Here is a 12,311-nt window from a genome sequence, read left to right on the forward strand (position 1 = left end):
AATAAAGCTGACATTCTTCAGTTGTAACATTACACATGTATGTACATAAATCAAACATATGTGATACTAACATATACATAAAATAGACACATTAAAGGGAACCTGCCACCACTTGTCTCCATTACCCCACCGAGATCTCATTCCAGTCTAGAGCTGAGTGTAACAGCCTGTGGAGCGCTCACAGAAAACGTTACCAAAAGCCGTTGCAGCGGCAATGTTACGTTACATAGTAAATAGTCATTCAGGGGTAACTACGGTTCAACGCCAAAATATTCCTCTCGGGCTCTACTTAAACAAGGCAACATTTCTGTTTCACTTCTTTCAGTGCAATGCTGCCCGGACTGAGCTAGGACTTATAAAAACATATAAAAGAAGGTTTTATTCAATGTATAAATTCCAGAAAAGTGACAATTCCCCTTTAAACCTTTTGTATTTACTAGTTACCACAGATCATGTCTGCAGTGAGTGTTCTCCTTTAATAGAAAGACCACCTTTTTTTAGGCAGTGCTTCCATGGCTCCATGTGACAGAAGGAGGAGGGTGGGATTTAGTTACCTTAGCCCCTACCTCCCTTCCCAGCTGACTCTGACGCCCTCCATCTCCTCCTTCCTTGTGACATAAGCTCTCTTCTTCCTCCTCAGCCTGCAGCTGTCTTTTCCTCCAGCTCCCCTGCCTGTCTCTCTCATCACCCTTACTTCACTCACATTGATCCCTCTCTTCTGTCTGCAAGGGTCTGTCCCCCTCACTGATCCCCCTCTAACCTCCCATTTTTTCTTCTAATTCCTTCCCCATCTTGCCCCCTCTGTTATACACTATTTATTTTCTCCTCATCCCAGCTGTCTCTTTCATTCTCACTCTCAGACCCACTGTGCAACTGTCTCTTCTCCCCCATGATGTCTCTTCCCCTCTCCACCAACTCTCCAAGTCTGTCATGAGCTCCAAGAAAGGTGAGGACCCCCAATCTCTGCTCCCCCTGTCCCTACAGAGTCCTGGGTGGGTTAATAATTGTAGAATGGAAGTTGGTTTTAAGGTAGTGAATCCATCGTGTAGCTTTCTGCCAACTGCTCAACTTTTATTACTTATAAACTATTTTCCTACCCGTCTCCGATAACCCAGCTACCCGTCAGGGTGGCCTGTTTTATACAACACATTATTAGATATAGGGGTTTATTTAATAAACAAGAGAAAAATTGTGGTGAATCGAAAACTGAATTGCAAAAAATCAAAAACTAACTTGGTTTCTATTTGTCAAACGAAGGTTCTTTTTAGTTTGAAATTTTATCTCTGTTCTTATTTAACCATTTACACTTTTTTTTGAGTGATGCACAATTTAATGGAGTTACGTAAACAAACAATAGTGTATTAGATTTTTCAAAATTTGTAAAATTCTACATTGGCCTAAAATTTAATTTTGATCACATTTTACTGTTTAGTAAAAAAAAAAAAAAAACAGCTCTGAATCTCCACTACACTTTCTTTCCCTATATTACCATAAGCACTTTATGTTTGAAAGACATACGAAATAATAATGGTACTAATGCAAATGTCTTGTTTTTATATGCACTTGTAATAATGTAGAAATATAGTATCTCTATTTGCGTGTCATGATTCACAGGCTGATTTCATTGTTATCAGTAGCGTTCATTCAATCTTGAATATGGTGGGTTAAATCTGGTTGGTTTGACTGTAAATTAGGGTTTCAGTAAGACACTTTTCTGTCACTTGAGTAGTTTATGGGAACATTAGGCGTTAGGAACACAAACCTGTCCCTACGTTTGTAGGCCACCCTCATCGCGCCGTTCAGTGTAAAAAGAGTTTAAAAAAGTGATTTTACTCACCTTTTTTTCAGCGTCCTCCCTCTGCACAGCTTTCCTCTTCTCGTTCCGTGGCGCCATGGAGAAGTCATGGCCTCCTCCGGAGTGGGTCCAATCTATGGCTTGACGTTGATTTGTTTACTAAACTCTGAATTGTAGCTAATTTAAATGTGAATGTTAAATTATATAGCAGAGAATATTTCCAAATCCACTATTTTAGCCTCCGTATGCTGTTTGCTGTTCAGACTACAATTTAGAGTTTAGTGAATAAGAAACAACTCATTATATCCCTTTTAGCGTAGCGACTTGTACTGTGTTGCTCACTCAGTGTTGCTGCTGAAAGGGTTAATGGTGGCTTACTGTTAAAATACGCAAAAACAAAGCAGTATTCATTTATGGCTGTGTTGATATTTGCCACATGTCCCTAATGTGTGGATTTGTTTTCCAGTGTTTGAACTTTTACCTGACTTTTGTTATATTTAGAGCATTTTAGATGTATTTTCAGATATTTAGAGCAAAATTTTCAGTATTCTGTTGCATCAGGGGAAAGGTATCTCTTGCTCCTCTCTTACTCAAACGCTTATTCACTAACATGGGAATTGTCTTGACTTTCAATTATAAGGTAAAAATATTTTCGAGAAATGGCAATTTATGTTGAAAACTGTCACTTTCTCCTGAAGACCCTTTGATTTTTGTTTGTAAAGTCTGGACGTTCGGGGACATCATGCGCAACATGATGATGCCGAACATGACTTAAGCTTCTCATAGAGGAATATTGAACTCAATGGTTTTAACAAAGAAGAATTGGATTGGCAACGATTGTCTTGCATGCGCCATGTGTCCTCAATGATTCCCTATGAGAAGCATCTGATTGGAGATAGATCATCACGATTAATGATCTCACAGTATATGGATTGGGCTCCAGCAAGTAAACTGTATCAGTGCTGGATTGCCGGTAAGTTTACTTAATTTTAATTAATGAATTCATTTTTTTTTTTTAAACAAAGGGGAGCCAGTAATCTAAGTCTACTAAGGAACACACTAAAAATTATTTATTTATTTTTAAAGTTAAAGTATTTTTTTTTAGCTGACTACATAGATGACTTGGACTTTGGCTTAAAATTTGAAATTCCCTCTGAATTCCTCCCTCATCCTATTTTAGTTAATAACTCTTTCTGATTTTGTGTGTATATATATATATATATATATATATATATATATATATATATATATATATATATATAATACACACTGTGGATTTTCAGGTGGAAGGGGGTTTCAATTACCCGTTACCCCGCCATAACGATATATATAATTTATTATATTATTATTGAAAAGTAGAATTTGTCATTTTTATGCACTTTTATTTTAAAATAATCTTTTTCTGTTTCTAGTCTCCAGTAACAGCCAGGGCAAAAAAAGCAAGAAGAAGCACAGGAGACAGAAGAAAGCAGCAGATCGCGAGGTATCCGGTATTCCAGAAGCTCGCAGCCCCAGTATAGACAGCCAGACGGGGTGAGTGTGCTGTGCATGCTCCCAATGCTACTTATCTCCTGGCACAAATAACCGTCAACAGCATTCTGATCTCACCCAACATGAATTTGTGTGATTAAACCCGACCAGATACAATACAGTTATTTTTTTGTTATTTTTTATCGGGTGACAAACAGCGCAGGATTAGGCAACCATCGGCATCCCAGATGTTGAATAGTGTGTTTATGCCTGTGCGTATATAAATTCTCCATATAGGCACATGTTCTGGGATGCCGTGTCTCAGTGGGCTGTGGTGATCCTCAGCCTATTCGGAAAGCTGCGTGGGATCCCAACCCCCACAGGCCGGCAGCTGCTGTGTATTTATATCTCTGATGCTGCTGTTCTATCTGTGAGCTGTGAATTCATCACAGACCCATTCAGACAGGCAAGAATGCATTACAGACGCACAATGTGCGTACATATATTCAATACGTACATCCATACACATATAGAACTACAAGACAATCCATCACGTGGCACGCATATATAATGACAATTTTCTGTAACCTTTAATAATATTGGCTATTGTATTTTTTTTTTAATTTTTATTTTAAATAAAGCAGCAACAGATTACACAGGGCTTGATTTATAAAAAGTATCATTTTTTTTTTTGACAGGCAGACACAGCAATGATCTCAAGAGCTTACAATCTAAAAGTTTATGGAGGGTGTATGTCTGGGAAGCTAGGTTATTCCTATATAAGTGAAGGTTGCTAGGTTAAGAAACAGTGTATAGGACCTGTCTGGTAGGGTCTATAGATTGTACTGTGCTGGGTTGAGGGATCTGATACTTCGTATACGGTACATGGAAGTCACACGTTGTTTGAACCAGAGCATGCTGGTAAGGGATTGGCTCCGATAGGCCAGTCTGGTAGCATATAGCAAGTGCTAATGCAAGGATAGCTCTGATATGATGGGAATATACAGAGCTGGGTGGTTATATAGAGCGTGCCACTTGGAGACTGGCTCCAATTCACTCTGTATTAAACCTATTGATTATATACAGAGCTGGGTGCTTATATAGAGTGTGCCACTTCGAGACTGGCTCCAACACACTCTGTATTAAACCTATAGATTATATACAGAGCTGGGTGGTTATACAGAGTGTGCCACTGGGAGACTGGCACCAATACACTCTGTATTAAACCTATTGATTATATACGGAGCTGGGTGGTTATACAGAGTGTTCCACTTGGAGACTGGCTCCAATACACTCTGTATTAAACCTATTGATTATATACAGAGCTGAGGGGTTATACAGAGTATGCCACTGGGAGACTGGCTCCAATACACTCCGTATTAAACCTATTGATTATATACAGAGCTGGGTGGTTATACAGAGTGTGCCACTTGGAGACTGGCTCCAATACACTCTGTATTAAACCTATTGATTATATACAGAGCTGAGGGGTTATACAGAGTGTGCCACTGGGAGACTGGCTCCAATACACTCTGTATTAAACCTATTGATTATATACAGAGCTGAGGGGTTATACAGAGTGTGCCACTGGGAGACTGGCTCCAATACACTCTGTATTAAACCTATTGATTATATACAGAGCTGAGGGGTTATACAGAGTGTGCCACTGGGAGACTGGCTCCAATACACTCTGTATTAAACCTATTGATTATATACAGAGCTGGTGGTTATACAGAGTGTGCCACCTGGAGACTGGCTCCAATACACTCTGTATTAAACCTTTTGATTATATACAGAGCTGGGTGGTTATACAGAGTGTGCCACTGGGAGACTGGCTCCAATACACTCTGTATTAAACCTATTGATTATATACAGAGCAGGGTGGTTATACAGAGTGGTGCTGTTCGGAGACTGGCTCCAATACAATGTGTAGTAAACCTATTGATTATATACAGAGCTGAGGGGTTATACAGAGTGTGCCACTGGGAGACTGGCACCAATACTCTCTGTATTAAACCTATTGATTATATACAGAGCTGGGTGGTTATACAGAGTATGCCACTGGGAGACTGGCTCCAATACACTCTGTATTAAACCTATTGATTATATACAGAGCTGAGGGGTTATACAGAGTGTGCCACTGGGAGACTGGCACCAATACTCTCTGTATTAAACCTATTGATTATATACAGAGCTGGGTGGTTATACAGAGTATGCCACTGGGAGACTGGCTCCAATACACTCTGTATTAAACCTATTAATTATATACAGAGCTGGGTGGTTATATAGAGTGTGCCACTGGGAGACTGGCTCCAATACACTCTGTATTAAACCTATTGATTATATGCAGAGTTGAGGGGTTATACAGAGTATGCCACTGGGAAACTGGCTCCAATACACTCTGTATTAAACCTATTGATTATATACAGAGCTGGTTTGTTATACAGAGTGTGCCACTGGGAGACTGGCTCCAATACACTCTGTATTAAACCTATTGATTATATACAGAGCTGGGTGGTTATACAGAGTATGCCACTGGGAGACTGGCTCCAATACACTCTGTATTAAACCTATAGATTATATACAGAGCTGGGTGGTTATACAGAGTATGCCACTGGGAGACTGGCTCCAATACACTCTGTATTAAACCTATAGATTATATACAGAGCTGAGGGGTTATACAGAGTGTGCCACTGGGAGACTGGCTCCAATACACTCCGTATTAAACCTATTGATTATATACAGAGCTGAGGGGTTATACAGAGTGTGCCACCTGGAGACTGGCTCCAATACACTCTGTATTAAACCTATTGATTATATACAGAGCTGAGGGGTTATACAGAGTGTGCCACTGGGAGACTGGCTCCAATACACTCTGTATTAAACCTATTGATTATATACAGAGCTGGTTTGTTATACAGAGTGTGCCACTGGGAGACTGGCTCCAATACACTCTGTATTAAACCTATTGATTATATACAGAGCTGGGTGGTTATACAGAGTATGCCACTGGGAGACTGGCTCCAATACACTCTGTATTAAACCTATAGATTATATACAGAGCTGGGTGGTTATACAGAGTATGCCACTGGGAGACTGGCTCCAATACACTCTGTATTAAACCTATAGATTATATACAGAGCTGGGTGGTTATACAGAGTATGCCACTGGGAGACTGGCTCCAATACACTCTGTATTAAACCTATAGATTATATACAGAGCTGGGTGGTTATACAGAGTATGCCACTGGGAGACTGGCTCCAATACACTCTGTATTAAACCTATAGATTATATACAGAGCTGAGGGGTTATACAGAGTGTGCCACTGGGAGACTGGCTCCAATACACTCCGTATTAAACCTATTGATTATATACAGAGCTGAGGGGTTATACAGAGTGTGCCACCTGGAGACTGGCTCCAATACACTCTGTATTAAACCTATTGATTATATACAGAGCTGGGTGGTTATACAGAGTATGCCACTGGGAGACTGGCTCCAATACACTCCGTATTAAACCTATTGATTATATACAGAGCTGGGTGGTTATACAGAGTGTGCCACTGGGAGACTGGCACCAATACACTCTGTATTAAACCTATTGATTATATACAGAGCTGAGGGGTTATACAGAGTGTGCCACTGGGAGACTGGCTCCAATACACTCCGTATTAAACCTATTGATTATATACAGAGCTGGGTGGTTATACAGAGTGTGCCACTGGGAGACTGGCTCCAATACACTCTGTATTAAACCTATTGATTATATACAGAGCTGGGTGGTTATACAGAGTGGTGCTGTTCGGAGACTGGCTCTGACAGCCCTGATGTTTAACCAATTGTTAGCTGCTACTTATGTGACAATCTGCCTCCATGGAGCACTGTGTCTAACTGAAGAGAGAATTGTATGGTACAGATACATGGGATTTATATGAAAATACTGCAGATACGGAATACTGATACAAGACTGAGAGTGGGGATTTATATTATAGTTATGTAGAAACATAGAATGTGACGGCAGATACGAACCATTCGGCCCATCTAGACTGCCCAATTTTCTAAATACATTCATTAGTCTCTGGCCTTATCTTATAGCTAGGATAGCCTTATGCCTATCCCACGCATGCTTAAACTCCTTTACTGTGTTAACCTCTACCACTTCAGCTGGAAGGCTATTCCATGCATCCACTACCCTCTCAGTAAAGTAATACTTCCTGATATAATTTTTAAACCTTTGCCCCTCTAATATGAGACTATGTCCCCTTGTTGTGGTGTTTTTTCTTAATTAAATATAGTCTTCTCCTTTACTGTGTTGATTCCCTTTATGGATTTAAATGTTTCTATCATATCCCCCTAGCTATACAGATATGTTGCATTTTATTTAGTTTTTGCTGGTCATACTGTCTATGTACTTTCCACAATATGTATAATTATGTCTGTCTCTATGTATTCTATATACACTTTAGCTTTTTAGTACAATTGCAACTTTTTGTTTACCGTATATTGTAATGCGATCTTAAAATTCATAAAAACACATGATGTCAATAACTAACAAGAGTGAGTGACCCTTTCAGCTTATTGAATTCCCTATCAACTCCAGAGACTTTCGTAATATCATAAATGGTCACTCCAGATCCATAAAGCACTTTAGCTTGCTAAAAAACTTAATGAGTGAAGAGTGTGACCTATTTTTTCATTTTGTAAAAGGTACAGATTTCAATCTAAATTGACACTTTTATAAATTATACTGGTTACACCCCCAAGACTTCTCATTGAGTTGCACTGGGAGGCCTGTGATTGAACAGTCAGATAAAGTCTGGGGTTTATATCTCTGATGTTGCTGTTCTAGAGATTTTGCAAGCAATTTTTTAGATCTATCTGCCAAACAGTGATTTTTATTTATTTTGTATTTGGGCAGTGGAGTGTCCCTTTAAACATTTTTGATGTCTCATCACACATGGCCAGGAGAAATATCTGTAGAACATGGGGGTAATCATGGCCTCGTTAGCTGTCATCCACCCGTAAAACAGTTTTTTTTCTTTTTCCTCAGTTTTCCAGAGCCTTGCCTACAGGATGTGCCTTTATCTCCAAAACCACCTCCTACACCGCCAACCCCAGTGCTGCCTCCTCCAGGTCTTCTTGGATCTGACAATGAGGAGCAAGAGGACCCTGGAGATTACTGCAAAGGTGAGGAAAGGAGGCCATAATGACATTTCAAAACAAATGTTGATTTGATTGTACTATAACTTCAAATGATAAAAGAATGACATAGACAAATGCTAGGAATGTAGTTCCAAATTTGAAGCCTGCATACTTACCAACAAGTCCAGCCATGTTGCTGCTTTGTGTTGTGTTTAGTGATGTTGAATGTGAACCCTCCTATGAATTTAGACAGTGACTATTTTTCCCGTGTTCTGGAAGTGAACAGTTATTGCTTGTGGAATTGTGTGAATGGATATGTCACATTGTGTGTTTGGTAGTGTGTGTGGGGGCTGTTTGAGGTATTGCATGTGAGAGACTGCATGTGGGGTTGTGTGCATGTATGTGGATTGTTAGTGGTGTTGCATTTGTGCAGATTATGTGTATGTTTGTGTGTGGGCTGTCCGTACTATTTGTATGAGGGATTACACAGGAATGCAGGATTCTGCATTCCTGTGTATATCTAGCAGTGTGGGTGGCTTCCCTGGGTTCCAGTGGGGACCAGACCGGCCAGGTACATGTCAAGGACAGGAGCTGCAACAGCAACTGCAGGCTGCTATACTACAGTGTGGATTCCTATTCACAAGTGCTGTGAGGAAGTGATCTAAGATCACTTCCTCTACGTGCTGCAATGCATAAATTGAGGATTGTCCTTCACCACCTTTTCGGATAAGCAGATATCTGAAGTTTTACTGGGACTCCTGATAGGCCAGAGCCTATTTGTCTCTAGCAGCCTTGAGTGCCGTGCAAAGACACCTCGAGTGCCGTGCATGGCACTAGTGCCGTAGGTTGCCTACCTCTGACCTAGAGCCTGGTTTTGGGAAGGTTCCCTTTTGCTTTCACATTTGTTTTGGCAGTAATGGCTAATCTTGGCAACAAAAATATTCTGAATCTCCATTCCTAGAAACATCATCTATTCCTTTCAAATGACCTTATGAATCAGGGTATCAGACCATTTTTATTTTGACTTCAGATCATTTGTATTTATATTTTCTTGCTGGTCTGCTTAGCTGTATTAGCCACCACTGGACTGAAAGATATTGGGGATGATTTTCAAGGTAAGATAGGTGCCATTCTGATAAAATACTAAACTGTTGAGCGACAATCTATGGAATCTCATAGTGATTGCTACAGAATAGCACCTGTTTTTAAATGATAAATCTCCTCCAATGTAGTTCTGTGTGTCACTGAGTAATATCTTCCAGAAGGTTCTGTTTTGTGGTCCTTGGAACTGTTAGAGGCTTATGGGAAATTTAGTCAATCGGTTGTTAATTTAATGTTACGTATAGATGCTTATGGAAGGTGTAGTTCCAAACCAGCTTATATATAATTTACAGGGCCCGTGCAAGATTATTTTGAGCCCTAGACAAGACAAGCTACTTGCACCCCCTCCCCGCCAACCCACCCAAAACAAAAATTGCCAACTTACTCTTTCTCTTTATGCTTTCTCTTTCTGTAATATATTCCTCAGCAGCAAAGATACTTGAAAGAGATTATGAACAAAAAATCAAACCTAACCAACTCTGCCCAGTAACAGGACAGCCAATCAGGATACAGGAACAGTCTATGAAGTGCTTTGAACTAGCCTCCAGCTTCCTCTTCTTTGCCTTCAAGACCGAAGACCAGATAACTCAGGAAACAGTCGCCACAAAGGAGAACGTCCCCAAAACGACAATCAGGCTGTGAAAAGATAGAAATATATGGTAAAATCCAAACTCCGGATCTATAGTAAATTCAATAGGAATACAATTGCCTTTGCATATCTGAAAAATCACATTGTTATATATAGATAATACATGGTGATATCCCATAACTTAAACCAAACAACCACTACTCCAACCCTAACCAACTATATAAGTTCCCAAACCCACCGAGCGAGCGAGTGGGTGGGAATAATATTCACCTCCGTGTCATTAATAAAATTATGACTTTACATCATGTTAGTAGTTAAATCTTGGAATGTTATTAATGACACGGTGGCTGCTATTAAGCTTGTTCAAAGCGGAGCCACAACCCAAAAAGAAAAATGGTCAATCGTACGGAAATAAAAATCTTGGAAGGTTGATTTGTGAGACCAATCCGCTGCTTTCAATATATCATCCAAACGACAGCCAATCCTAGAAGCTTTGGACGCCATGGCCCCCCTCACAGAATTAGCCAAGAATATGGAGGTATCAACCCTTTCAATAACCAAACGAAAGGATGTTGTCCGATCATGGAACCATCCAGAAAGCGGTGTCCCGCTAATATAGCTGACCGATAGACATTAACAGTACGGTAGGCCTTTCCTGATTCGAAAAGTGGTATCAAAAATTGCAGTATCGCATTTAGAGAGGCAGAAACTAGATCCAACGACCTTCCCATGCACCAGCTAGCCCACACGCACCATGCAAAACAGTAGGCGGATTTAGTCCCAGGTGCCCAGGCGCTGTCCAAGAGTTTTGCAGCTGCCTGTGGAACATCTGAGATTGACCAGGGACTCTGGAAATCAACCACGAGTTGGAGTAAGTCCTGGTCTATCAATCCGTGCGAGTTCCCATCCAGATCCAAGAGTAAGTCCGGCCTCACCGTTACTAGTCGTGGGAAATCTAACGACATCTCCAAAAGTCGAGACAACCACGGTTAAGCTTGCCACAGTGGTACCACTATCACCAGCAAGCTGTCTTGCCTGCACAGGTACGGCAATGTCCGAGAAATCAGGTCAAACGGAGGGAAGGTATAGTGACGGGTAGTTGGCCATGTCTGTAGGAAGGCATCCACTCCCAGTGCCGCTGGGTCCGGTCGTCAACTGAAGTATCGAGGCAATTGGGAGTTCAGTCTGGACGCGAAAAGATCCACATCCAGTGGTCCCCACAATCGATCCATCTGCTTGAAGGTCGGCCTGAGCAGGTGCCAGTCCCCCGAATCCCACAGGTATCTGGAGTTCCAATCTGCCCATGTGTTGTCCAGTCCCGGGATGTGTTCGGCTGTCACGACACCTCGTTGCGGAGGCAGAATTGCCTGGTTAGCCAATTGTTTGGACTTCGTACCTCCCAGGTGATTGATATACCGAACTGCGGACACATTGTCCATGCGGAGCAGTATCTAATAATTCCCCATAGTCGGTGATAGACTGCGAATGGCGAAGGAACCCGCCAGACAATTGATGTGAAGCCCGGATTCATCCTTGGACCATCTGCCACCTGTGGAGACGTTACCACAACGTGCGCCCCAGCTGGACCATTCCACGTTTCCACGTGGTCCAGCCACCATTCCAGTTCCTCTCGTGATTCCACTTCCAGACTCAGCTTGGATTCGTATGAACGACTCGACCTGAGGTGAGAGCCCTTCAGTCGTTGCAGAGCACGGTAGTGCAAGTGCCCCATGAAAATATCCTGGATTGATGAGGCCAGCAGTCCAATCACTTGCCAATTGTCGGATGGAGATGGAAGAAACCAAGAGGGTGCGTCGGATCTCCTTCTTGATGGCCTTCAACTTTGCCTCTGGGAGGAACAGAAACTGGGAGACCGAGTCGACCTCGAATACCAGAAATTCTATCTTCTACACGGGATTCACCATGGATTTCTCCCAATTTATGAGGAACCCCAAATCCTTGAGCAGACGTACTGTCCACTGTAAATGACACAGGATTTGATCAGGTGAAGAGGACTTGATCAGGATGTCGTCCAGGTAGATTATTATCCGAACACCTTGAGCCCTGAGGAACACTACCACTGGCTTCATGATTTTTGTTAAGCACCACAGGACGAGGACAGTCCAAAAGGTAGACTGTCGCCCACGCCACGTGAAATGCAACAAGTCCCAGTGTTAATCTGCCATGGGAACAGTCAGGTAAGCGTCCTTGCGGT

General features: G+C 41.5%; 1 protein-coding gene across 1 annotated transcript in view; it reads left to right on the forward strand.

Moving 5' to 3' along the window:
- The first annotated feature begins 582 nt into the window (after positions 1–582).
- SRPK3 (SRSF protein kinase 3) overlaps positions 583–12,311 on the forward strand; it is a 45,140-nt gene continuing 33,411 nt past the window's right edge. Inside the window, exons 1-3 of the mRNA XM_063432655.1 lie at positions 583–946; positions 3,208–3,328; positions 8,315–8,451. Of these exons, the coding sequence (XP_063288725.1) occupies positions 931–946; positions 3,208–3,328; positions 8,315–8,451 (274 nt within the window). The 5' untranslated portion in view covers positions 583–930. The remainder of the gene's footprint in view (positions 947–3,207; positions 3,329–8,314; positions 8,452–12,311) is intronic.

The sequence above is a fragment of the Pelobates fuscus genome, chromosome 9 (genome assembly GCF_036172605.1).
Source record: "Pelobates fuscus isolate aPelFus1 chromosome 9, aPelFus1.pri, whole genome shotgun sequence".
Classification (NCBI taxonomy): domain Eukaryota; kingdom Metazoa; phylum Chordata; class Amphibia; order Anura; family Pelobatidae; genus Pelobates; species Pelobates fuscus.